This window comes from Drosophila mojavensis, unplaced genomic scaffold (genome assembly GCF_018153725.1).
Source record: "Drosophila mojavensis isolate 15081-1352.22 unplaced genomic scaffold, ASM1815372v1 contig_74, whole genome shotgun sequence".
NCBI classification, from domain to species: Eukaryota; Metazoa; Arthropoda; class Insecta; order Diptera; family Drosophilidae; genus Drosophila; species Drosophila mojavensis.
In genome coordinates, this window is record NW_025318899.1 from 14,667,221 (window position 1) to 14,690,333 (window position 23,113).

At 37.4% G+C, this 23,113-nt stretch overlaps 5 protein-coding genes across 9 annotated transcripts; 3 read left to right on the plus strand and 2 right to left on the minus strand.

The window, feature by feature from the left end:
- Positions 1–46: 46 nt before the first annotated feature.
- On the plus strand, positions 47–1,299 carry LOC6582531. The gene is made up of 3 exons (XM_002008196.4): positions 47–154; positions 216–983; positions 1,045–1,299. Exons 1-3 carry the CDS (start codon positions 146–148, stop codon positions 1,258–1,260), a joined length of 993 nt encoding a protein of 330 aa, XP_002008232.1. The 5' UTR covers positions 47–145; the 3' UTR covers positions 1,261–1,299.
- A 116-nt stretch (positions 1,300–1,415) lies between these two features.
- Positions 1,416–2,441, plus strand: LOC6582532 (augmin complex subunit msd5). Its single transcript, XM_002008197.4, has one exon. It carries the CDS (start codon positions 1,505–1,507, stop codon positions 2,246–2,248), a length of 744 nt encoding a protein of 247 aa, XP_002008233.1. The 5' UTR covers positions 1,416–1,504; the 3' UTR covers positions 2,249–2,441.
- Positions 2,407–3,794, minus strand: LOC6582533 (acyl carrier protein, mitochondrial). 3 transcript variants are annotated; one of them, XM_002008198.4, is made up of 5 exons: positions 3,684–3,794; positions 3,454–3,609; positions 3,057–3,149; positions 2,838–2,966; positions 2,407–2,677 (listed from the first exon to the last, which is right to left on the minus strand). In XM_002008198.4, the coding sequence occupies exons 2-5, from the start codon at positions 3,595–3,597 to the stop codon at positions 2,498–2,500; spliced, it is 546 nt and encodes a 181-aa protein (XP_002008234.2). In that variant the 5' UTR covers positions 3,598–3,609; positions 3,684–3,794; the 3' UTR covers positions 2,407–2,497. The 3 variants fall into 3 exon arrangements, with proteins under 3 accessions (XP_002008234.2, XP_015017980.1, XP_015017981.1); XM_015162494.3 differs by lacking the exon at positions 3,057–3,149; XM_015162495.2 differs by lacking the exon at positions 2,838–2,966 and having other exon boundaries at positions 3,042–3,149.
- A 450-nt stretch (positions 3,795–4,244) lies between these two features.
- On the plus strand, positions 4,245–19,146 carry LOC6582534 (vacuolar protein sorting-associated protein 13D). The gene is made up of 19 exons (XM_002008199.4): positions 4,245–4,484; positions 4,546–5,336; positions 5,392–6,456; positions 6,523–7,466; positions 8,533–8,669; positions 8,729–8,866; positions 8,925–9,537; positions 9,603–9,731; positions 9,803–10,163; positions 10,225–10,993; positions 11,056–11,308; positions 11,372–11,516; positions 11,574–14,939; positions 14,999–15,211; positions 15,279–16,142; positions 16,205–16,513; positions 16,578–17,075; positions 17,144–18,256; positions 18,342–19,146. Exons 1-19 carry the CDS (start codon positions 4,388–4,390, stop codon positions 18,399–18,401), a joined length of 11,865 nt encoding a protein of 3,954 aa, XP_002008235.3. The 5' UTR covers positions 4,245–4,387; the 3' UTR covers positions 18,402–19,146.
- LOC6582535 (kinesin light chain) lies at positions 18,840–22,906 on the minus strand. Of its 3 annotated transcripts, none has more exons than XM_002008200.4 (7): positions 22,821–22,906; positions 20,590–21,216; positions 20,346–20,466; positions 19,805–20,284; positions 19,280–19,582; positions 19,144–19,211; positions 18,840–19,017 (listed from the first exon to the last, which is right to left on the minus strand). In XM_002008200.4, coding segments are annotated over exons 2-7 (1,575 nt in total). In that variant the 5' UTR covers positions 21,192–21,216; positions 22,821–22,906; the 3' UTR covers positions 18,840–19,016. The 3 variants fall into 3 exon arrangements, with proteins under 3 accessions (XP_002008236.2, XP_015017984.3, XP_032587732.1); XM_015162498.3 differs by lacking the exon at positions 22,821–22,906 and adding an exon at positions 21,334–21,416; XM_032731841.2 differs by lacking the exons at positions 19,144–19,211; positions 22,821–22,906.
- Positions 22,907–23,113: the final 207 nt, after the last annotated feature.

Here is a 23,113-nt window from a genome sequence, read left to right on the forward strand (position 1 = left end):
GAATAATATTCGATCTAGAGATGAAATTATGTGTCAACTATTAAATACTAAATATGTACATCACTGAAATAAAGCGAGTGCCACCAATCGATAACTGCCAAACAGCTGGTTGGAAAACAAATAAAAACAAGTCGCTGTTGTTGTCATGTTTTTGGTAAGTTATGATTTATTTAATAAAGTAAACTATTAAAAACATATTAAATTATCCACTCTAGTTTTCAAGCCGTCCCATGGGGACGCTTGGCGATCGTATGCGAGTAGTGCGTGAGCGCTTAGGAGATGAATTTCTGGACAAACTTGACGAACTGCATTTAAATGCTCTGCGCACTGGCCTAGTGTCCAGAGCAGATTTGCAAGAAGCATATCGCATGGCGCGTGACATGAACACCAATCATAACCGGCTAAACTTCTTGTGGCTTCTGGGGATTATTTTTTTCATAATGATAGCGACACCTATTTTCTATGAGACCATTTCGTTTCTACTCGGCGTGCGCTGCTTCTTGCCTAACAATCATCTGGTCTGGGAGGCAACGCGTCCAATCAGTGATTGTGAGTTCTGCAAGGGTGTTGCGGCGCCTCTAATTTTACCCAATCTGACGCGCGAAGACTTTGCTCGCTATGCATACTCCTCTCGACCAATAATTGTGAAAAAAGCCATTGCTCATTGGTCAGCAAAGCAAAGTCTCAATTATACATCTATTAAAGAGCTGTATGAGAGCGTACCGGGTTCTTTGGACACCGCATGTCAGTTCCAGCATTTCAATTCGGATCTCAAGTCATTGCGCGACGTTTTCAGGATGTCACCAAAGCGCGTAAATCTAAGCGAAGGGTCGCCTTGGTTCGTGGGTTGGAGCGTTTGTCAGCCGATGGTGCTGGCGGAGCTGCGTAAGTTGTATCCACGACCACACTTTCTGCCAGTGGATGCCGAAATGCCAAGCACGGACTACATATTGATGGGCTATGAGCAGGGCGCCGTCATGCATGTAATTACAACTGAGGTTATGTCCTGAACAAGCTATGTAAGCGTTTCTCTATCTCTTACAGTTGGACTATATTCCACGTCTAATGTGGCAGGCACAGCTACAAGGCAACAAAAGTTGGTTTTTGTCTCCCGCGCCAGAATGTGACCACCAATGCCAGTCGTTTTTCTTCTACGTGGAACCAGGCGATGCTGTACTGGTGGATACACGCATTTGGTATTATGCTAACACCATACCTAGAGGACAATTCTCACTGACTGTGCAGTCCGAATACGGTTAAATTCTTAATAACCAGATTAAAGAGTTTGATGAAACTATACTTCCCAATTTATAAATTATTCCCTCAATTAAAATATAAGATAAATAATATTAAATTGATATATAAACATTTTAAACTTCGCGGCATGCGATAGCTGAAAATACTATATCGATTAATCGAGCACAATCCATTTGCAACACACCTAAGCCTTTGACGCGCGCTTATATTTTAGAAAGCAAAGACGAAAAAGTAAAAATTTACAGACATGGACGACAACTTTAATTTTAGTGTGTTTTCTGCGAAATGTAATGAGTACGTCCAGCAGCATCCTATCAATTTGAAAGAACTGTGCATCACAAAATCGGTTATAAAGACAAATGATTTCTTTAAAAGTGTCGAAGCTGAGGAAGCCGAAATGGCACCGGCTTTGTCTAACAAAGAACTTGGCACAATGGATGAATATGCAGAGCTGTTCAAAGTATTTGACACATATCCCACTAATCTTCAGCGTTTGCCGAAAAAGCGTGATCTGCAACGCACCAACTCCGCAATTCTCAAGGGGAACGATACCATACTGGACCAAACTGCTATTAACAGTTCAAATGTATCTCTAGCACCTATCTGCAATCGCTTGGATGAGCAGCCGAGCGCTGCGAAAGTGTACAGCGATTATAAGAAGTTTCAACAGAAGTTACGACAAGTATACAACGAAGCTGCTTCCCTGGAAAAGGAACAAACTAAATGGTTAGCCAAAATCGCACAACTAGAAATGTTTGTTCAACAGCTGGCGAAACTGATGCCCTGCGAGCGAGATTCGCCAGATGCCTTTACGGCTGAAGAGCAGACCAAACTTGCCACAATTGCAGAGAACATGATGGAATTGAATTATCTGCGTGCCAACAGCCTCACACAACTGGTCAATCCTATGGACACGACTGGACGTCAGGACACTTTTGTGGATGTTCTAAACTACGCTCTTATGCAAATAAGCTCATTCTGTACTCCCTAAATATGTGTGTTATTTTCCTGTAATTTTATTGTAATGTAATATTATCCAGACATTTTGAATGTTTTGATGCCAGCTGTTTATGTTATCGGTTATCGTTTGATAGGCGCGCTGCGACCTTTGGCTGTCATGTTCATCGACTTAAATGTAATTAACGTAGATTTTTATTTAAATTTTATATATTCTTCAAATTGAATTTGATGCCTTTCATTTAAAATTAATGTGTAAACTTTTAAGGTTTTCGCATTACATCTATTCATATACGTCCTCCTTGTCGGCGACGTATTTAATGATGTCGGCAGGTTTCAGAAGCTTCTCAGCATCCGAGTCTGGAATCTCAAAGCCAAACTCATCCTCCATGGCCATGATAACCTCTACGTGATCCAACGAGTCCAAGCCCAGATCATTGATGAAGTGAGAGTTCACATTGAGCTGCAATGATAGTAGAATTATAAATTGCAATTAAGAAAATAGTTTTAATATTATGGCAGCTTTGTTCGTTTCTTTGGACGGCACAATAGATTAATTCAACTGGCAAAGGCAATTATATCATTGAATTAAATGCGCCTAGGCCAAGAGCTTGGTCTTTTACCTTGCTGGGATCGATCTTATCGTACAGCTTCAACACAAGCAAGACACGCTCGTTGATAAGCTTCAGCGACAATGGCGGTTTCGCCGAATAACTGCGCAATGATTGCGTTTGCCAGCGACATCTGCTGTCCTGCAATGTGCGCAGCCCCAAAAAGAAAAGAACAAAAGAAACCAAGTTAGTAGATTCTCGTATAGATCACTTTACCTTATCGGCAGTCACTTTGTCGTAGGCTGATACGACTTTCAATACACGATGCTCAATTTCTTCAAGAGTGTTCCTCGCCGAGTAGTTGCGAATTGTAAACATCTGTTTCTGTAATAATGTAATATTAAAAATTTGCTCCAACCTTACAGAATTGCCGGTTAATAAATCCACAAGAGGGGTTTGATCACAAAAATATGAATGTGAAAATAGGTGCTGGAATATACGATAGGCACTGCTAGATATTATTTCTTCCTTTGACAAATCCAAGTACGGCAATTTTGTAGACACTTTTCCCGTAAATGACTTCAATACCCCGTCGAGTTTTTTACAATGAGGTTAGGGACGCAACTAATTAATTTTTAAAACCTAAACGCCTTTTACAAATGTCTTAAGCTAATTATTGTGAGCTTACTTGAGTGAGTTGACTGCCAATAGCAGGCATGGCAATTCGGTGCATCATCCTAGACTGTGTCTGTACAACGGTTTTGGCAATGCGAACTGTGTGCAGAGCAGCCGCAAATCGGCCGCAGCTACGTGCGACTTGTGTGAACGACATCTTTTGTTTAATCTGGAATACAAATGAAATATAGTAATTTCTGATTGCCTACAATGCGATGTGCAGTCGCTTATAACAATATTTACACCGAATTTCACACAAAACGGGGGCTCAGATTATGTAAAAGTTCTGGAGGAGCAAAGGCAGCACAGATGTTGAATAAGTATCGATACCAAACTTATTAGCATCGATGTATTATGAAAGTGAATGTGATTCGTTGTGAACGGCTCAAATCGAACAGCTGCCATTCAATAAAATCATTTACTGCTGTTTGGCTAGTGCTGCTATGTTATAAAATATTTATGTGTCACAATATTTTAATTAATCTTTTCAGTGTGGTGTTTATTATATTTGCCTCAGATAAATATATAAGAATTATATACACACATTTTAATTTTTTTAATACCATTTATATAGTTTTAAATTGCGCGCCTAATTTATTATTATCGGAATAATAGTAAAAGATATTATTTATTTTTGAAAAGCTTATTTACCACTTGTAATACATATGTGGCACATATAAAATGTATTGCAAATATGACGTTCTTTATCATTTTTAAATTATTTAAATTATTTTATTAAATGTTGGTTACATTTTGCACACTAAAAGCATTATGTTTTAGACCACTTTACAACACCACCATTTGTTATCGTGCTCAGATGTTATGTTTTTTCGTATCTTATAAGTCTACAAAACTAAATTTTGTGTTTGTTTTGATATCGGAACACCTGTATAATCAATATAAATATTAAATATTGGATGCGCCTCTAAAGTTCTAAGAACAGAATAATGTTAAGGGATTTGATTACGTGGGTCTTAAATACCTATCTCGGGAAGTATTTAGAAAATTTGAACTCTGCTCAACTGTCTGTTGCACTGCTATCAGGTACAAAATAATACAAATACTATTACGAAATAAAATACTTATTTCATCATATAAACTCTAGGGGAAGTCGAGCTCGAAAACATTCCCATCCGAAAGGATGCGCTGCGCTCGTTCGGCCTGCCCATAGAAGTCTCGGCAGGTAGCATAGGTAAAATAAAGCTCCAAGTGCCGGTTCGTCAGTTTCGTACTTCGCCATGGTGTATTTCCGTGGAAGGGCTCTTCTGCGTCGTCACGCCAAAAGACTTCGAGAACTGGGATGAAGTGAAGGAGAAACTCCTTAACCTGGAGTATAAGCAATCTGTGTTAGACACTGCAGAGGCCAAATGGCGCTCTGAAAAGGGAAAGCAAATAGAATCATATTACTTTTCTTCGTATAATAATTGGCTCAAATATGGCACGAATATGGCAACAAATATCATTGATAATATTGAACTTAAAATATTTGATGTTCACTTTCGATACGAAGATGTTGTTGATGTGGGCAAAAGCAAAATTGCGACTGGCATCAAAATTGGTTCTCTAACTGCACAAAGCTGTGATTGCAACTGGGCGACGGGCTCCAATAAATCGGTTAATAATGATATTAATTTTAAGGTCGTTGAGCTGAAAGAGCTATCCCTGTATTGGGACACATTGCACGATGACATTAAATGTCAGAAGTTCACAAATCAAGAGCTTCTAACCAATATGAATCCAACATGCCAACTGCGCCCACATGAGTTCATAATCAAGCCCATTAGTGCAATAGCCAGATGGAAGCGCGAAAAATCTCCCCAAGTGATACGCTCAAAAGACAAACCACGAGTTTCTTGTGATCTTCTAGTACCTGAAGTTATAATTGTGCTAAGCAAGGTAAGCTAAATCGAATTGAGGTTCAATAATTAATGCAACTTAATTTCCGCTTCAGGCTCAGCATGATGAAATACAGGATAAATTGGCTGGAATTCAACAGATAAAGGAAATTTGTCAATTTCGTTTGAAAAGACCAACCTACAGTATTAAGGAAAATCCAAGAATGTGGTGGAGATATGTTCTCATTTGTTATGGCCGTGAACTTAAAACAAAAGATGAAAAGTTTCTAACGCTCAAAGAGAATTTGCGTTACATGAGGATTTGTCAAGCAGTTATATTGAATCCCAACGAAAACTTGTCCAATGATGACAAAGAATTTAAAGCGTATATTGAGAGTGATAGAAAAGTCGCAGATCTAATCATAATGCGTAGAATATGCTTTGATAAAGTGTACTCAAAAGGCATTTCAATTAAGTCGGACCAAGTCAAAGGCAGGGGAATGCTATTTCATTGGTTTCCCAACTGGATGGGCTGGTATGGAAACAATTCGACAGCCTCTGCAGAGCAGGATGAATCATTACAAAATTTAGAAGATGATATTTTGGTTGCACTGGAGCACTCACTACAGAGTCAATCTCACATGAAATGTGATACAATATTTGGATATTTTACTATTGAGCTCCTGAAGGGTTTCATTATCTTACAAACCGAAGAATCGACAAAGAGCGATGATAGCAAATCAATTGAAATGCAATTTAATAATTTGTCATCTTTTCTACAGTTGAATCCCTTATTTACTTCATATGTGGTTGGCATATCATTGGGAGAAGTTTATTTATTAGATAAAACCAACAAGGACTCAAAGCATTGTTACTTAATTAAACCTCAGACTGATCGATCGACAGCAATAAATTCGCCGGACATAAAGCAATTGGTTAATTCCACAAACAAACAAGATCCATTATTTCAATTGCAATATGAAAATGATGATCAGCTACAATACCGTCTTATAATTAAATCAAAAAGTTTAGATTTAATATACAATCAAGATGCCGTTGATTGGTTTTTAAATTTCTTTACCCCTTCCAATAAAGTGCAGTATTTAACTAGAGATAAATATAGTAGTGAAAAAGAGCGAAAGTTTCTAAGCTCTTGGAATCAAATGTTTCTAGGAAATGAGGTAAGGGCTTGTATTATAATAATTTTAGTTATATTATATCAGAGAATTTTTTTCATTTTTTTTCAGGCGAATAGAAAGATTTGGACTTTTGAAATTGAAGTATTTGCACCACGAATAATATTTTTGGAAAATTACAAAATCGAAAATTCGCTGATGGTTTTAATGGATTTTGGCAAACTCCAATTAATCAAATCGGACTTTCAGAAGAAAGCATCAACATTTATATCGAAAGCAGAGGATACTTGTCCAACAGATGAGAATGGCGAAATCGATGAAGATGATGATGATGAGACCTATTTGACTCCCTGCTCAACTCCACCTGGTTCAGAGAAAAGCGGTTCGGAATCGCCAACGATAAATGAAAATATGTTCAAGGACTTATTGAACAAGAACACTCAACTGGAATCGGCATTGCATAGTAAAATCTATAATACATATACTATAAATTTTACCAATTTGCAAGTATTAGTATGCAAATACCAGGAGAGATGGCAAGCGAGCTTGAAGACTTCTTCTAACTTTCATTTAATTGATAAATTCAACATCACGCTAACAGTGGAACAGCGTATTGTCTTCACATCGGACCCGGAATATCCGTCTCTCACTTTGTTCGGAACGTGCCCTATGATATTAATACATGGCAATGAGAACAAAATAAAACACTTTCTAACTATAATTCATCCAATTACCAACAGTCCCAGGCTAAAGAATAATAAACCAACAAATGAAACCGAAAATCGAATACCAACAGATGAAACTAGTCAACCATACTATAATGCAGATGGCAGCCATTTGGTTGTTCAGTTTGGAATTGGGCAACTGATCATCGAGATGCAATCTAAAGAAAAGAGCATTGCCGAATTGCAAATTATTGGAGCTAGAGCCGGTCTGGTGACAACGGGAAAGGAAACCACAATAACAATGTCTGTCCATGGTCTGCTGCTTGTAGACGCAATTCAGTCTTTTGGTCCAGACTTTGAGCTCTTGGTTGCTAGCCATCGAAATGTGGGGTAAGTACTTAATAGTATAACATATGTTATACGAATTAGTTTATGGCTTAAAACATAATATCATATAGTTAGTGGAAATTACAATCTAGCCATTGAGTCATAGACTCCGTCCAATTTTATATTATAAATAAATGCAAAGGAGTGAGTGTATATAGCTGGCAGAATAGGGCGTGGCATGTCCTAAAAAGTACATATATTTTTGATCAGGGCCATATGCTGATATGCACCAAGCATGTATATAAATATGTCTGCCTGTGTCGTCGGAGTTCACTAGTATTTGTGTCCTATAGAAATAGAAGAAGAGTTCAATAGGAACAGTTGAATTGTGTATGAGTGTTTACAAATGAGCGAGCTGGGACACCGAAGTTATTATTTGGCGTCAAATGAGAGCAACTCACTAACACAGAAAAGGTTTGAATTTGAGTGAGAGCGTCGCCCTATATAAAAGGAGGTCTGCAGCAGCAGTTCTTCAGTCGTTTTTCTGACCTGAGGCTCGATGGTTCAAACCAGTGCAGTGTTTCTTCTTCTTCTTCTGGATGTGCTAGTGATATTAATTATAGTAAACTGAATTGTAATAGTTATACTTATAATTTTTAAGTGTATATTTTAATTGTGTATAATAATTGTTGCATATTTATGTATGTATGTGATCACTGCTGCTGATTATTATTATTGATAATTGATCATTATGTAAATGGTTATTAAGGTAATTATCATTAAGATAATGGTCATTAAAAATAATATAAGTGAATATTATAAGAAAATACTTGTAAAACAATATTGTATGTCTAATTAGACATATGCCACTTGTCTTATACAATTATTAGAATACACCAAATATGATGTTATGAATTTCTAAGCATAACTATTAATAAGAACTATTAATAAGAATTTAGGACTCACTTGTGTCGTATAATACTTAGAATATATAAAAGACAGAATTTGGTCTTTCTTTTTGCCCTGGTAATTTCTATTAACTAACTATGCATATTGATGTCCACTCTTATTCTATTCTTTGAGTTTTCTGAACAAATATTTATTTACTTTAACTTTTATTTGATTTCAGTATGGACAGTTTTTCTGGAAGTCTTAAGCATAGCACAGCCTGCTCGCCAGTTACTCCAGGATCTCCAGACTCTTCAATATATCACAGGCCCACAAGTCCACATATAATCACAAAGGCTGTGCAAAATATTCAAAGTGGTAATTAGAATCTATTTGTTTCTAATCGAGAAAACTTATATGGACATAAATACTTCTAGGTACATCAATGGATCGCGATGAAGAAAGTGAATTGAATGCGCTCATTAATATTGATATCAATATTGTTCAATCCGATACGAATAAGTCCTCCTTTCTACACACATCCAAAATATCATTCAATAGCTTGGAAATAATTGGTTTGTATTATTATAAGTAATAATATTTATAAAATTCGAAGTCTTTTGTGTTTTACAGCCAATCAGGAAACAATTTTGGAGCTTTTAAATTTTGCTGAACGTATTTTTCGTGGTCAAAAGATGTTCGAAAATATTGGAGATAGCGTTGATAGAGAACCGGCGCTGGAGCTTAAAGAAACTGATGGCTCTCTAGACCATAACCAACACGAAATAATCTTTGATTTCTTTCGTTTAAATGTCTTAATACTCTACACCATAAAACGTGATAAATATGAAATAGCCCGAAAAGTAGGCACATTAACAGTCAGCGAAGCTAAAATCAATGTTTCCATGCAATCAAGCCTATCAATTAATGGCTCTTTGGGAGGCATACAAATCATTGATATTACTCCACAAGGTGTACGATATCAACGAATTCTGTCCATTGGTCGAGATCCAGAGTCAGAAACGAATCGGCAGTCAGTGCTAAATAAACTCTCGAACGAAATATACTTAAATAACGTCGAAGATGAAATATGTGAGCAAATCGATGCTCTAAGTTTCACAAATCTCTGGGGCGATAATAATGCTGTTAGTCTAAGTGTTCGAATGGCCTCTGTATCATATACACACAGTCCGAGATTTTTGCAAGACTTTAATTTTTGTATAACAAGTTTCAAACAGGGACTGAAGTAAGTTTCCGACGAAGTTGCGCAGACGTTTATAATTTATATTTAACATAAAATTTATCTTACAGAGAGTTTGTAACTTCCATTGGAAACAAAGCCACGGACATGGCTAAAGAATTTGTGCAGCAAATCAAAGATGTTAATTATCAGACGAAACCACCGCAGCCAAATAAAAATCAAGAAAATTCGTTGATATCGTAAGTTGCATAAATGCATAATAATTGTACAACATTTGTATATTGTCTAATTATTCAACATATTATTTCAGACTGGATGTTATTATAAGTAGTCCTATCATCGTTCTGCCCATTTCGAATGATAGTAAAGAAGTTTTTATTGCTAATTTGGGAAAAATTAGTGTGCGTAACAATGATATTCATCAGAAGATGAAGAACATTAGCGAGGATGTGATAGTTAAATATGCTATCGAAGTGAAAAACATCAATTTATTTTCATTAAATATTGATGAACAGAAGGAAGACTGGACCTACACTTTACCCATAGCAAGCAAAATGTATGAAAACAAACAGGATGCTTTTCCCATCCTGCACGACACGGCAATATCATTAAATGTGTATACAGGGTACAACGATACAAAAGACGATGAACGGCAACTTCAAACTCTATTGGTAAGTGATTAATATAACAGGATTTTTAAGTATAAATAAAAATATTGCTAAAATTTTTTAGGTCGAGGGCAGCATGGTTGAAACGTTAAGAGTAACACTGTATCGAAAACAATACAAGAACTTAATGGAGGCCCTTCAAAATGGAACTAATTTTTCAAGTGGCTCGGATAATGTAAAACTAAAAATGGCTAATGCGAATGTACCGAACGAGAATGTAACTGATGTACAACGTATGAAAACAACTGTAAAGTTCTCAGTGCCTGTGCTGGAGATCAATTTGCAAAATGAAAGCCACGAGCCCCTGGTAAATGTTACTTTTAAAGACTTCTTTGTGAAGCATCGCACGCGAGACCAAGATGAGGATCTGAAAGTCGTTTTGAACTCTGTGCTAATGGAGGACTTGAAATCCGAAATATCGTCGCCGTTCAGAAATATGGTTACCTCGATTAATGTCGAGAAGACTTATCAAAGGAAAGGTCGAACGTCGTCATCGTGTCCCGATTTACCCAGTTATTGTGCCAAGCACAAGTCTATATCAACATCCATATCCAATTTGTGCGAGCACATTAAGCAGCGAGAAATCCAAAAACACAAAGCAGGTCTCTGTAAGTCAAATGATATTGCTGAGAGGAAGGGCAACAATTTAGTCATCTATAGATCGCATACGAGGCGGCTTTTAAAGGTTGAAAAGCAGAATTCCATCGAGTTCAATTGCTTGAACTTGATGATTTGCGTAGACAGATGGTATACGATATTTGATTTCTTTGGCTTGGTGGCCGATACGGAAAAAACACAGTCCCTGGCTGAACAGAAAAATAGTTTGCCAAAAAGTGAGTACAAATTTCTAATCTACTCTAGTTTCTTTTATATAATACTAGTGTTTTTTATTTAGGTGTTTCTGAATTCAGCAGCAAACTGAATGTGTCCATACGTTCACTAAACTTTACATCGACTCGCAATGAAGCTGTATTATCTAGAATAAATGTATCCAATGCAACATTTTCGATAATACAAGAAGCTACTTACAAAGCTGTTGAAGGCTGCTTGGGTTCCATAGCTGTTTACGATCTAACCAAATACGGATATATATATAAAGAACGTTTCTTAACGAGCGGCTCAGAAGCTTTAAATTTTGTATATAAAAGGTAAATAGACTCGAAGCAGACGAAAATTTATATATGGTATATTCGTATTCATTTGTTCTCAAGAAAAATCCCGGACATTGAGACACCGAATAGCATTAATGCTGATGCAGTTCTTTGGATAAACATGTCATCGGTTCACTATATTCACACCAAACGTTTCATAGTTGAACTTCATTTATTTGTCAAGGAGCTCTTGCAACTACAAACTGTAATATTTAATTCATTCTTATATATATATGGAATTAATTGAAGTTCCTATTTGCAGCCCGTAATCAGAAAGTTGAAGAAACACAATGTCGATAGGATACAGAAAGATCAGCCCACCAAAATAAAATTGTGCATTCAAGCCGCTTCGCCTGTGATTGTCTTACCCGCCTGTTACAACAGCAATCACGTATTGATTGCATATCTCGGGCAGTTTACACTGAAGAATAGCTTTCACTTCTCGAGCGAGGAGTGCATCATAAGCAAAAAGGGAAAGGCAACAAAAACTCACGATGAAATTTTGGACGTTATGCACATTGATTTGGTCAACATCAACTTATTTTCGGGCGAACGTAGTGTGGATAAATTGGAGAGCAATTACGACAAGGAAGTCTTTATCAATATTGCAAATACGTGCTTTGTGAAGGGCAGTCGATTATTTAAGGAATCATGCTACCTAGACCTTCAGGTCGAACGGAATTTATCAACGGATAGCATACGCGTCTGCCCCGATATCAGTGTGAAGGGAACTTTCTCCAAATTGAACGCAACGCTCAATATACCAAATTACAAGCTAATTCGTGGCCTGCTAAATAACAATATTGGCGAGCCCATAGATGATGTGTACTACAACAGCTATAATAACACAAGTTCCTCTATTGAAGCCTTTTCTGCCTTGAGTCTATTTTCCAAAAACGAAGACACCACAAATGTTATAACATTACTTTCGATAAGAATACTGCTCGAAGATGTCTCCATAATGGTGGTTCAAAACACAAACACGATGCCAGACTTTGTGCATGAGTCGCTGGCTTGTATACACTTCATCAGATCGCAGCTGGAAATTGATATGCTAAACGATGGCTCACAAGATATTGATCTGATATCAAGTAACATTTTAATTGTGGATGAGAGGCCAAGCGATGGCTCAAACAATGGGAATGTATTTAGAAACATATTGCAGCCGTCCAAGAAAGAAACAGTTCCAAAGCATTCAGCTCAAGTGGAAATTCATTGCAGAAAACGCTTGAATCTATGCAAGTATACGATTATGTTGAACGACATGAGAGTCATTGGAATTTTAGACTTTTTGGATAGTTTAAAAAAGTTTTTCGAAGAAGAACCGTTGACTGCAGCCGCCGTAAATCCAAGAGCTGCACAACTCACTCAAACAGATCATACTCAGACGGCAGATAATTCGGTTTCTGAATATATTATAAATGTGACAGACTCTGAAATTATATTTGCCGAACAGTGCAATCGACTTGACTCAAATGCCGTTATATTAAAGAGCACAACCGTAATTTCGTATAAGCCACACAACCATTGTGTACCACTGTCCATCAATATAAATCATTTGGAAATATTCTCATGCATTCTGGATGCTGAAGATGACAGTGCGCTGTCCATAATCGATCCATTTACTCTGAACGTCGAGCTGAGAAATAATTGCCTAAATATTGTTGTGCAAAAGCAATTGAATATACGATTGTCTTACATCGACATGAAACTGTTTCTGAGAATGATCAGTTCCATACCCACGCAGGCCTCAACGCCGCCGAATGTTTTGTCGAAATCGAATTCGGAATTCGAAAAGATCGCCCCGCTCCTGGCTATGGGATTTGAGATAACGAATTGCTGGGTTGCCATGGAACTAAACAATTGGAAATTAAACGATGCTGCTCTATGGTTGTCCCAGCAGAAGCGCAGCACAGCGCGAAATCCCGCAATGGAATTGAAGACTGCAGTGTTGGATGCCAATTGCATATCCATGTGCGTAATCGATGATTGCATGGATGCCGATGTGCCGCTCCTTGAAATATCACTGACAAAGGTTTTGCTAAAGTACAAATTCCAAGCGAACCTGATGGAAGCTGAAAACCTAAACTCAAATACAGCTGAGGGAGATCTGGACACTGAAGTAACGCTCAACTATTACAATCGGCGACTCAGTGGCTGGGAGCCGCTTGCCGAAATGTGGCAATGCGCTGCGAAGTGGAAATATAAAAAGACCCATTTCGATAAGAAGAAGCGATTTGAAGTCTTCTTGAATAGCAAACAATTGCTCAAGATAAACATAACTTCCACTCTGATCGAACTCTTTCACATGGTTTCCAAAAATTGGACCAGTGATTTCCATTCCCTAGATAATGCCAATTTCCGTCAACGTGCGCCCTTTGTGCCCTTTGCCTTGCAAAATCTGACTGGCTCTGCGCTACTCTTCAAGCCCATCTACGCTCAGCTTGGGGACTTGACGTGCTCGGACTTCCAGCAGTTGGACATAATTAAAAACTGGACGTCAGTGCAGCCTGAAGAAACAAAAACCTTTGATTTCAGCCAGAAAAGTAAACTGCGGCACATTGATTCACATCGATTAAATCTACATCAGATTCTAGTCCAAATCCATGGCTGGACCTTGATTGGTCCCATTTCTATAGACAAGGTGGGAATGTATTTCCGATCAACAATACTCGACGCACATTATGAAAAGAAAACCCGTATAATTTTTGATATTTCCCTGATGGGCTCTGCACAAAAGCTGATCAAGGTAATGTCCCCTTTGCGCGTGATCAACAAATTGGATCATGATATATACCTGAAGATGGTATTAAATAAAAATCAAGTCGATGCAGCCTCAGCTATAACCACCATTCGGCCAGATGATCAGCAGTGCGTGCCATTGAAGTTTATAGACGCCGCTCTATATATCTCTCATATACCATGTGATCCTAAGTCCAAGTCCAAAAATGAGGATGTCGGGTTCAGCAATGAGGAAATCGCTTGGAAGCAGTGCGGCAATGACGGCATACAAGAGTTGTACAGCTGTTACGATGCCAATAAAAGCATATTGTATACACTCGTCAGCATAAGCAGGGAAATGTATCCCTATAAAGATCAAAATATGCCCGGTCATTCAATTACACTTCTATCGCCTCTAATGCTCAAGAATATGCTCTGCTGTGATCTAAGTTATAATATAAATGGATCGAGTACTGGGCGTATTAGCGCCTTCGAAAGCATAAATATTTATAATAGAAATATAAACCAATCGTTCAACTTGAGCATCACCTTAGATAATTTTCAAGTTTCTGGCCAGTTAAAGGTGCCAGCGAATCATAACGGAATAGTCGAGCCGAAGTTAAAGCTACTCGATGCTAAGAACAGAGAGCTCCATCTCCACGTATCAATACAATCCCTGAAGGGCAGAGGCATGGAAATATATATAAGTGCGCCCATTTGGATTGTGAATAAGTCCGGTCTTCCATTGATTTACAAACAAGAGGGCACCAATAAGATAGCAGCTGGCCAATTTGAGGAGCACGAACGCGCTCGACAAGTTTCGCCCTTAATGTTCTCCTTTTCCGATCAAGAAGGATCTCCCAATCTGGAAGTGAGATTGGGCAACACCTTCGGTGCCAACAATCAGGTGAGTTAACTAAACTGGTTTGCAAAGTTTATATTAATTTTAATATATCTATTTTGCAGTGGTGCAAAAGCTTCAGCATGATCAAGAACATAACATATAGGGAACTGCGCACAGAAAGCGGACCGGGATGCTATAAGATTGGCATAAGGGTTCGCCGTGGCCGAGGTTTATATGCGAGCACAACATTTGTGACATTGTCTCCGCGTTTTCATCTCTACAACAAAAGTGGCCACCAGCTGGAGTTTACACAGAAATGTAATATTGTGCATAATGTAAGTGCCTAAAATAATACCTAAAGCTAAGAATTAATAATATTATTAATAACTTCCTTTATTTTAGGACGTCACCAATGCCAGTCATGTCATCTCAGCGCCCGTTGATTGCAATTTTCCTTTTCACTGGGCCAATTGGGATCGAGAGCCATTGATTTGTGTACGAATAGCAGATGTGGAATGTTGTTGCTGGTCTAAGGGCATACCGATTAATGAAGTCCAGAGTTTGTATATCAACATACGCAATGAATGGTGTGAAATGTTTTTCCTAAGATTGGAAATCATATCGAGAGGTGCCACGTTCATACTTCTGTTCACGGATGCTCGTAGTTTGCCACCTCCCATTAGAATTGATAACTTCTCTGAGGTGGTTATCAATTTCTCACAGAAGGGCTCGAAGCCTATTTGGCCTACGCCTGTGCGACCACAGTCAGCCTTATCATATGTCATGGATGATCCCTTGGGTGGCAAGACATTGCTCATGGAAGCGCCCGGAGGAAACATAGTTGAGTTTCCAATTGAAAATGCGAACATGAGTAAAACTTTGACCTACTCCAACTTCATATACATTGCGTTCCACGACACCTTCGATCAATTCAAGCGAGATGGCGACAAGCCAGATGACAAATTCAAACAATTAGTGCTGGGTGTTAATGACAAAAAGGTCGTCATAATGGAAAAGAATTCTGGAGATCGTTCGCAGTTGTGGCTGATGAATTCGAATGGCCAACTGGAGCATGAGGGCTCAACACCACCGGTCCAAACGAACGAAGCAAGCGCTGTGCGTTTGGTATTAGATTTAGAAAAACCACCGAATCCGACCGAGTTTACAGCGCTAGTAGTACGTACTCCCAATAAACAGAGGGCCACGACTCAGACGTGGAGATTCGAAAACGGACGACTCATGTGTCATGCGAATATGTGTGTGCAGGTAAGATAAAATATATAACCATTTCTTATGCATATAATTTCTAATCGTGTCTCTTTTAACAGTCTCCACCTCATAAACATGGTCTAAGGGCTGGCGCTGAGGCAGTTGTCGGACGTATTAGGCATAGCTCAAAATGTCGCGACTTAACGCCACGCGAACAACATCTGGTTGCCCAAAAATTACGTCCTGGCTCTGGGCAATTGGAAATTTCGACCAAAATGGATGGGCCAATTTGCACAGTTCAAATATGTGATATTAAACTAAAGCCAAATGAAACATTTCTGGCACCAGATTTACTTTGGACCCATGCATCGTTCAATAACAGACCCATCGTTGATAAGGCAAAATCGAATGCTTCGCATGAGTATCAGGTAACGTGGCATATAGTTTTAACATTTTATTCAAATGATTATTCAATTATCTTTTAAATTTCAGATAAATGTCGAATTGCCTAAGGGCATAGGAATTTCCATAATAACATTAAAGCCCTGTGAGGAGATCATCTTTATTAGCATGGACAACATAATAGCCGAGTTCATAGATACACCTGTTCAGAAGTCAATCGATCTAAATATAGCCTACATACAAATTGACAATCAACTATTGGACTCAGCTAGCCAAGTGACCCTGCATAGCTGCTTGCCAAATAAAGACGACGAACAGAAACAGGAAGCTGTGCTGCTTGCCGTTAAGCTGTTGCCCAGTCCCAACAAGAATGCTTTAATATTTCAGTACTTGACGTTGGATGTTAAGCCCTGCATAATGTACCTAGAGGAGAAGCTGATACTGAAGATTGCTTCCTTTCTTGGTTATGGCAAAGAAAATCTACAGGACTCGTTCTTGCCTTCGGACTATGAAGATTTTAAGGACAGATCATTTGAGGATGATATGAAAAGATTTTACTTTGAAAAATTTTATATTGGTTCGACTCAGGTAAATGAGAGTTAATTACTTAGCTTATATTTTCTTAACTTACATTTCTATTCAATATTAATTAATAGGTTCGCCTTTCTGCCTATACTGCATCTAAATTGCCTGAGGATTTACAAAGAACCAAAAAATCATTGGGCCTCACTTTGATCAAATTTGAAGATGCTTTAATAGAGCTCGATCATTTCTCTCATAAATATCATTTTGAGACAATTGATGTTTATCTGCGAGCGATAAAGATGCACTATATAAACCAAATTAAGTGGCACGCAGCAGCGATATTGGGAAGTGTTGATTTCTTAGGAAATCCTTTGGGATTCGCCAACGATCTCTCTGAAGGTGTATCTGGGCTGATCTTTGAAGGCTCTGTGAAAAGTCTGGTTAAAAATGTAACCCATGGCATTTCCAACTCGACAGCAAAGCTAACAGAAACCTTATCGGATAGTTTGGGAAAGGTTGTGCTGGATGATCACGACAACGAAACGAGACAACGAATTTTGGAGCTACAATCAAATACATCTGGAGGTCATCTTGCTGCTGGCATAAAAGGCTTTGGGTTTGGTTTGCTTGGAGGAGTCACTAGCATTGTTCGACACACATACGATGGCGCCCATGCCGATGGTGTTCCAGGCTTCCTCAGCGGCTTGGGCAAAGGACTCGTGGGCACTGTGACGAAACCAATTATCGGAATGCTCGACCTGGCCTCAGAGACGGCCAGTGCTGTTCGAGAAACTAGCAGAGATTCACAGCGCCAGGCACCGAAAAGAAAACGCTTGCCAAGATGCGTGACAGGCGCGCCTGGTGGTCTTTTACCACCATACTCCAGTCGTCAAAGCAAGGGGCAAGAGTACCTTTACATAATAAACCGCAAAAACTTTGTAGAGAAAATAATATTCTATGAGCCAAACCTGTGGAGTGACAAAGAGGCTAGATTACGGCTCCTCATTTCAACGGAATATGTTCGCATATTCTCAATATGCGAAGGCAACCCAACTGTTATGTTTGAGTGCCACCTCAGTGAAATTCTATCCTGTCATCCTTTAACAACTAATACGGGCAATACCCCATCTGCAAGTAAAGTAACATCGAGTTACTACATTGAAATATCAACAAACTTACCAAAGATTACCCGACCACGAATTCGTTGTCGAACAGAGGAATGTGCTGAGGCTGTGTCTAGATGTGTAAGTAGAGTGCTTATAAGAAACAAGACGATAATTGCCTATTGCTTATATATCTATATTATAACGACTATGTCTTTCCTTACAGATTAATTATGCTAAAAGTGTCTTCGATGAACGCGAGCTGTCTCTATTGAAATATAATTAATATTATTAACACATTAATTTTTTATATATATATTTATGTATAAAATGGGTTTTTTGATTATGAAATAAATGACTGAACTATATGCTTTAAGTTGAATGCTACAGAAAACTAACACCAAATGAAATTCCCTCGAAAACACTTCCCATATCATAAATATTCCTTATTCTAATTTCTTATATATTCCTGTTTTACATTAATTAATAGGTAAATGGTTAATACAATTAACCAGTTAAGACACACTTTTATTGCATTTTATCGATACTTATTTTTGGTTGTTTATTAAAAGCCGTTCCTATATTTTGTAAAGATAACAAATTATATAAAACATGGTATAATTACTTAATTATGCTTGAGTCAACTTAAGTCAGTTCTCTCAATAATCGGTTAAAATATAAATATTTTGTTTAAGTAATTGTAGAAATATAAAAAAAAACACAGTTTTTATTTGTAATAAGATTTGATTTTAGATTTTATACCGTCATTGAGAAAATTGACGAAATTAATATTAAGGAATGAATAAATAATGTTAATGTTCGAGTTAGCTTATGTATAAGGAGCACACTGTTTCCACAATTACGATTGACGACAAAGAATGTGCTTAAGGCTTTATGGATTTCTGGAAAAGAGACAACAGAATAAATTAGTTATTGGTAGTGTTGAAACTTAAACGAAACTGTTTTGTCTATTTTTTAAGTGAACTTAACTTATTGTGTTGTTAAAATAAATGTGCATTTATACTAACCAATCCTGCATCTCTTCATCTTCGCACTCATCAAAAGTGCAGAATTGCAAATAAATATCTTGATTGTTCTACTTGTTCATATATATCGAGGTATATTAAACATGCATTATAAATTAATTTCAATTCGTTAATTTACCTCATCCGAAAAGTCCATATCATTCATCTGCTTCGATCGTCGCTTTTCAGTCGACGTCAGAAGTTGTGCGACCTTAGTTTGTTTAGCCAAATCGTAGGCCTCTTTTTTACTGCGCATGGCGCAGTCCTCAAGAGTTTCAGCTGCCTCGAACATACCCTGACGTCTGTAGAGTGCGCCCAGGTTCTTCAGCGTTGTTGTAACTGTGGGTGAGTCGACCTTAGCAGCCTTGTGCCATCCTCCGTACTCTCCATATGGTGTGTTCTCACGTTTGTCATATTTGTGTTCTTCGCGCTCCTCAGCCACCTAAAATAAACAAAAACGAAAAGGCATTAATGAAAATTAGTTATAAAGAAAAAAGTTTATTAACAGATTTATGTAAAGCACAATCACACATTTCTTAAGTGATAAAAATGTAAAATAAACCGCTTATGTAGAATGCACATTCGGTACCTATTGGATTAATTTAAGCACCAACTTACTTTAATCAAAAACAAACGCAAATACTATACAAATTCTTGAAATTACCTGCCAAATGGGTTTATTTTTGCTATCAATCGCACCAAACTCCCGCTCATGGGCTCTTGTCAACACCTGCTTGTAAAGGATTTCAGCTTCTGCGTATCTTCCTTGCTTTAGATAGCATCCAGCCAAATTGTTCTTCGTTTTAGCCACATTCGGATCATCGGGACCAAGTTTTGATTCATATATATCAAGAGCTCTTTGATAGTATTTCTCAACTTCATCATATTTGCTTTGGTTTTGGCAAAGCAGAGCCAAATTATTTAGTTGCTTTGCAACATCTGGATGGTCCTTGCCCAAAACTTTCTCGCGTATTTCAAGAGCACGCTTGCAAAGTGGTTCTGCATCCTTGTACTTGCCACGCTTGCCGTAGAGCACAGCTAAGTTGTTTAAAGTTGCTGCTACGGCTGGATGATTCTCTCCCAAAGTCTTGCCGCGAATAGACAGAGCATCATTCAATAAATTGGCAGCCTCCTTGTACTTGTTCTAAAAGATATATTAGTAGATATTAATTATGTTTATGAGATTACTTATAATTTATACTAACTTGATCACGGTAGACAAGAGCTAAAATGTTTAACATTGTTGCCACATCGGGATGATCGTGACCACTGGTCTTTTCAAGATCTTCAAGTGCCTGCTTGCAAAGCGGTACTGCTACTTCATATCTGTGAAATATATTTATATACATATATTATAATGCATTTTTATAAAATGAAAATTTCATTAATTTCTTTACATTCCACTAATCCAAAAGAACATACATATATTGGATATTTCTAATTACATACCTGCCCTGTGATGCATATTGAATCACAAGATTATGAAGAGTGCGCAATCTGGCTGGTATTTCGTAGCCAGAAGTTTGATTGGCAAACTGGCTAGGAGGCGTGGGTGACATATTGTGTCTATCATCATTTTCTTCATCTGGAAAGAGCTCTACAACTGGATCGTTGCGGGACTTCTCGCAGGATTCATCTTGCTCTTGATTGTCATCATATTTTCGAACAGATGCCATAAATTCAAGATGTTTCTTTTCCTCTTCGAGTTGTGCCACTAGTTGTTCAGATGCTTGGAATTTCTGTTGGGTGTTGGCTAGCTCGTCGCGTAGCCAGGCATTTTCTTGATGAAGACGGCGAACTTGTGTTTTGAGTTTTTGTTTTTCAGCTTCGATGTTTTGCAAGTGCGATGTTAGGGCCATCATGACCTGCGCCTCGCTCAAGCCAAGTTCAATGCTTTCTATGTTCTTTCGTAATATATCAGATTTCTCATTATCTTTTTGAACTTCGGATATTCCGTTCATAATCGAAACATGTTCAACGCGCAAGGCTTCCAAGCCTTGCAAAACAGTTTTTGTATTGCTTATAATTTCGTCTTGCGACATCTGCGTCATTTTGCCGATTTGCTCAATTTTCTGTCTGCAGAAAAAGAAAAAACGTATACTTACAAAATGTGGAAAAGTATATAAAAATTGTATGTTATAACGAAACAATATGACAGTTAAATGAAGTTGACTATGATTTTCAATTTATTACATTCTGTAATTTTTGATAGCTTTTGAAACAATCATTTTCACAAAACGCGTGTGGCTCAAAAAAATACTTTTGCACAAATCAATAATGTAAAACTTGCGCATGCGCCGAAACTACAAATTTGTAACTTCGAAGAAACATCCCTAACAATGATTACACACAAAACGCGTTTTATATACTATTTTTTATGTTTTGGTTAAAGATTACGATGTTTTACCAAAGTGTCACAACAAAAGAAAGTTGTTTATTATACGTTCCTTCTTATTTTTAGTCATCTACCCGAATCAAAGAAGAGAATGTAAACATTCACTAATTTCTAAGAGAATGCCGGTATTTCTGATTACATATTAACATACTAATCATCGCATTGTCATCGATAATATTGAAAACACCGCCTGTGTCATCACTGTACACAGCTGCTATTTTTGTGCCAGGCAATTTGTCTTAGGACAAAAATATGTTGCTTAACACAAGAAACAGATACACAGATGAGTTAATAGTTGGGAATGAGATTTATGGTCGAAAGCACTTGCTAGCCAACGTAAACATGCAATATTCTGGAATAATAATGTTCTATGCCTTAAACTACAGCAACAGATTTCAAAACGTCATAGTCATTGCTTTTAGCCTTGCATTCATTATAAACACAGAGCAATTATAAATTAAGTTAGTAAAGAGAATGTATGTACATAGTGAAATCGGGCTATTAACCTACGAATGGTGCACAAGAAACTAGGTACACATTGTTGATGACTAACTCTTATTGCCTCAGAGAAAGACAATTTAATACGGAATACCTTACATATTTAAATAAATACAAAAGTATACGACTTAGGCGCCGTCTGTCTGAAAAGAAACTACTACCATATTATACTTATTTTATGATTGTTGGCGTGTAATAACAATGTGAAATATTATATATGAACATACACACAAACATGCATTCAGATGTAAGTGTGTAGGCGTGCCCAAGTGCTTAAATCGCCATTTACTACAAGAAGCAAATGCTTGGGACTTTCTGTTTAGACTTTATAAATTATTAGATAAGCACATATCTTAAGTATGTACCATATGTAATGTACGCACAACTATATTAATAAATAATATTGCCTTTATATACGCCTCACAGCACATACATATTGCTACACACTTCAGTATACACATACTTATACATGTATGACTTTTCAACGGCACAGTCACCATTTACTTTTTTTTTAATATTTGTACAATTGCATACACACATAAGCAACATATATACAGTTGCGTGTTTTGACAGTAATGTTTTTTCTTGAGTCGAAATAATTATGAGTACATCACATATACATTTCTGCCTCATATTCATGTGTATGGATCTGCTTATTGCACAAATTTACCGCCACCGCATATTTGTATTTATAAAACTGAATACTAATTAGGGAATATAATAACACAAAACTACATGTTTACCCACCAGATTTTAATAATAAATAAATTTAAAAACAAAAACTTACATGCAGAGACAGAACTAATAATGATTAAAAAGATACAGATAATTCCTAATAAATTATGTTATCGAATACATTTATTAAAATACCAAAAAGCTTTAGCCATGTATGGTATTTTTAAAAATAGTATTATTTACTGCTTGTTAAAACTAGTATGCTGACCCAGCTAATTTCTGGTATGAATATTTATCGAATGAATATCGGATGCAAGTCGCTCTAGAAGCTGAAGCCGATCCTTTTTGTTCCCTCCAAGTAATTTACAAAAAAATGATAAAAGTTAATTAACATTAACTGAGTGG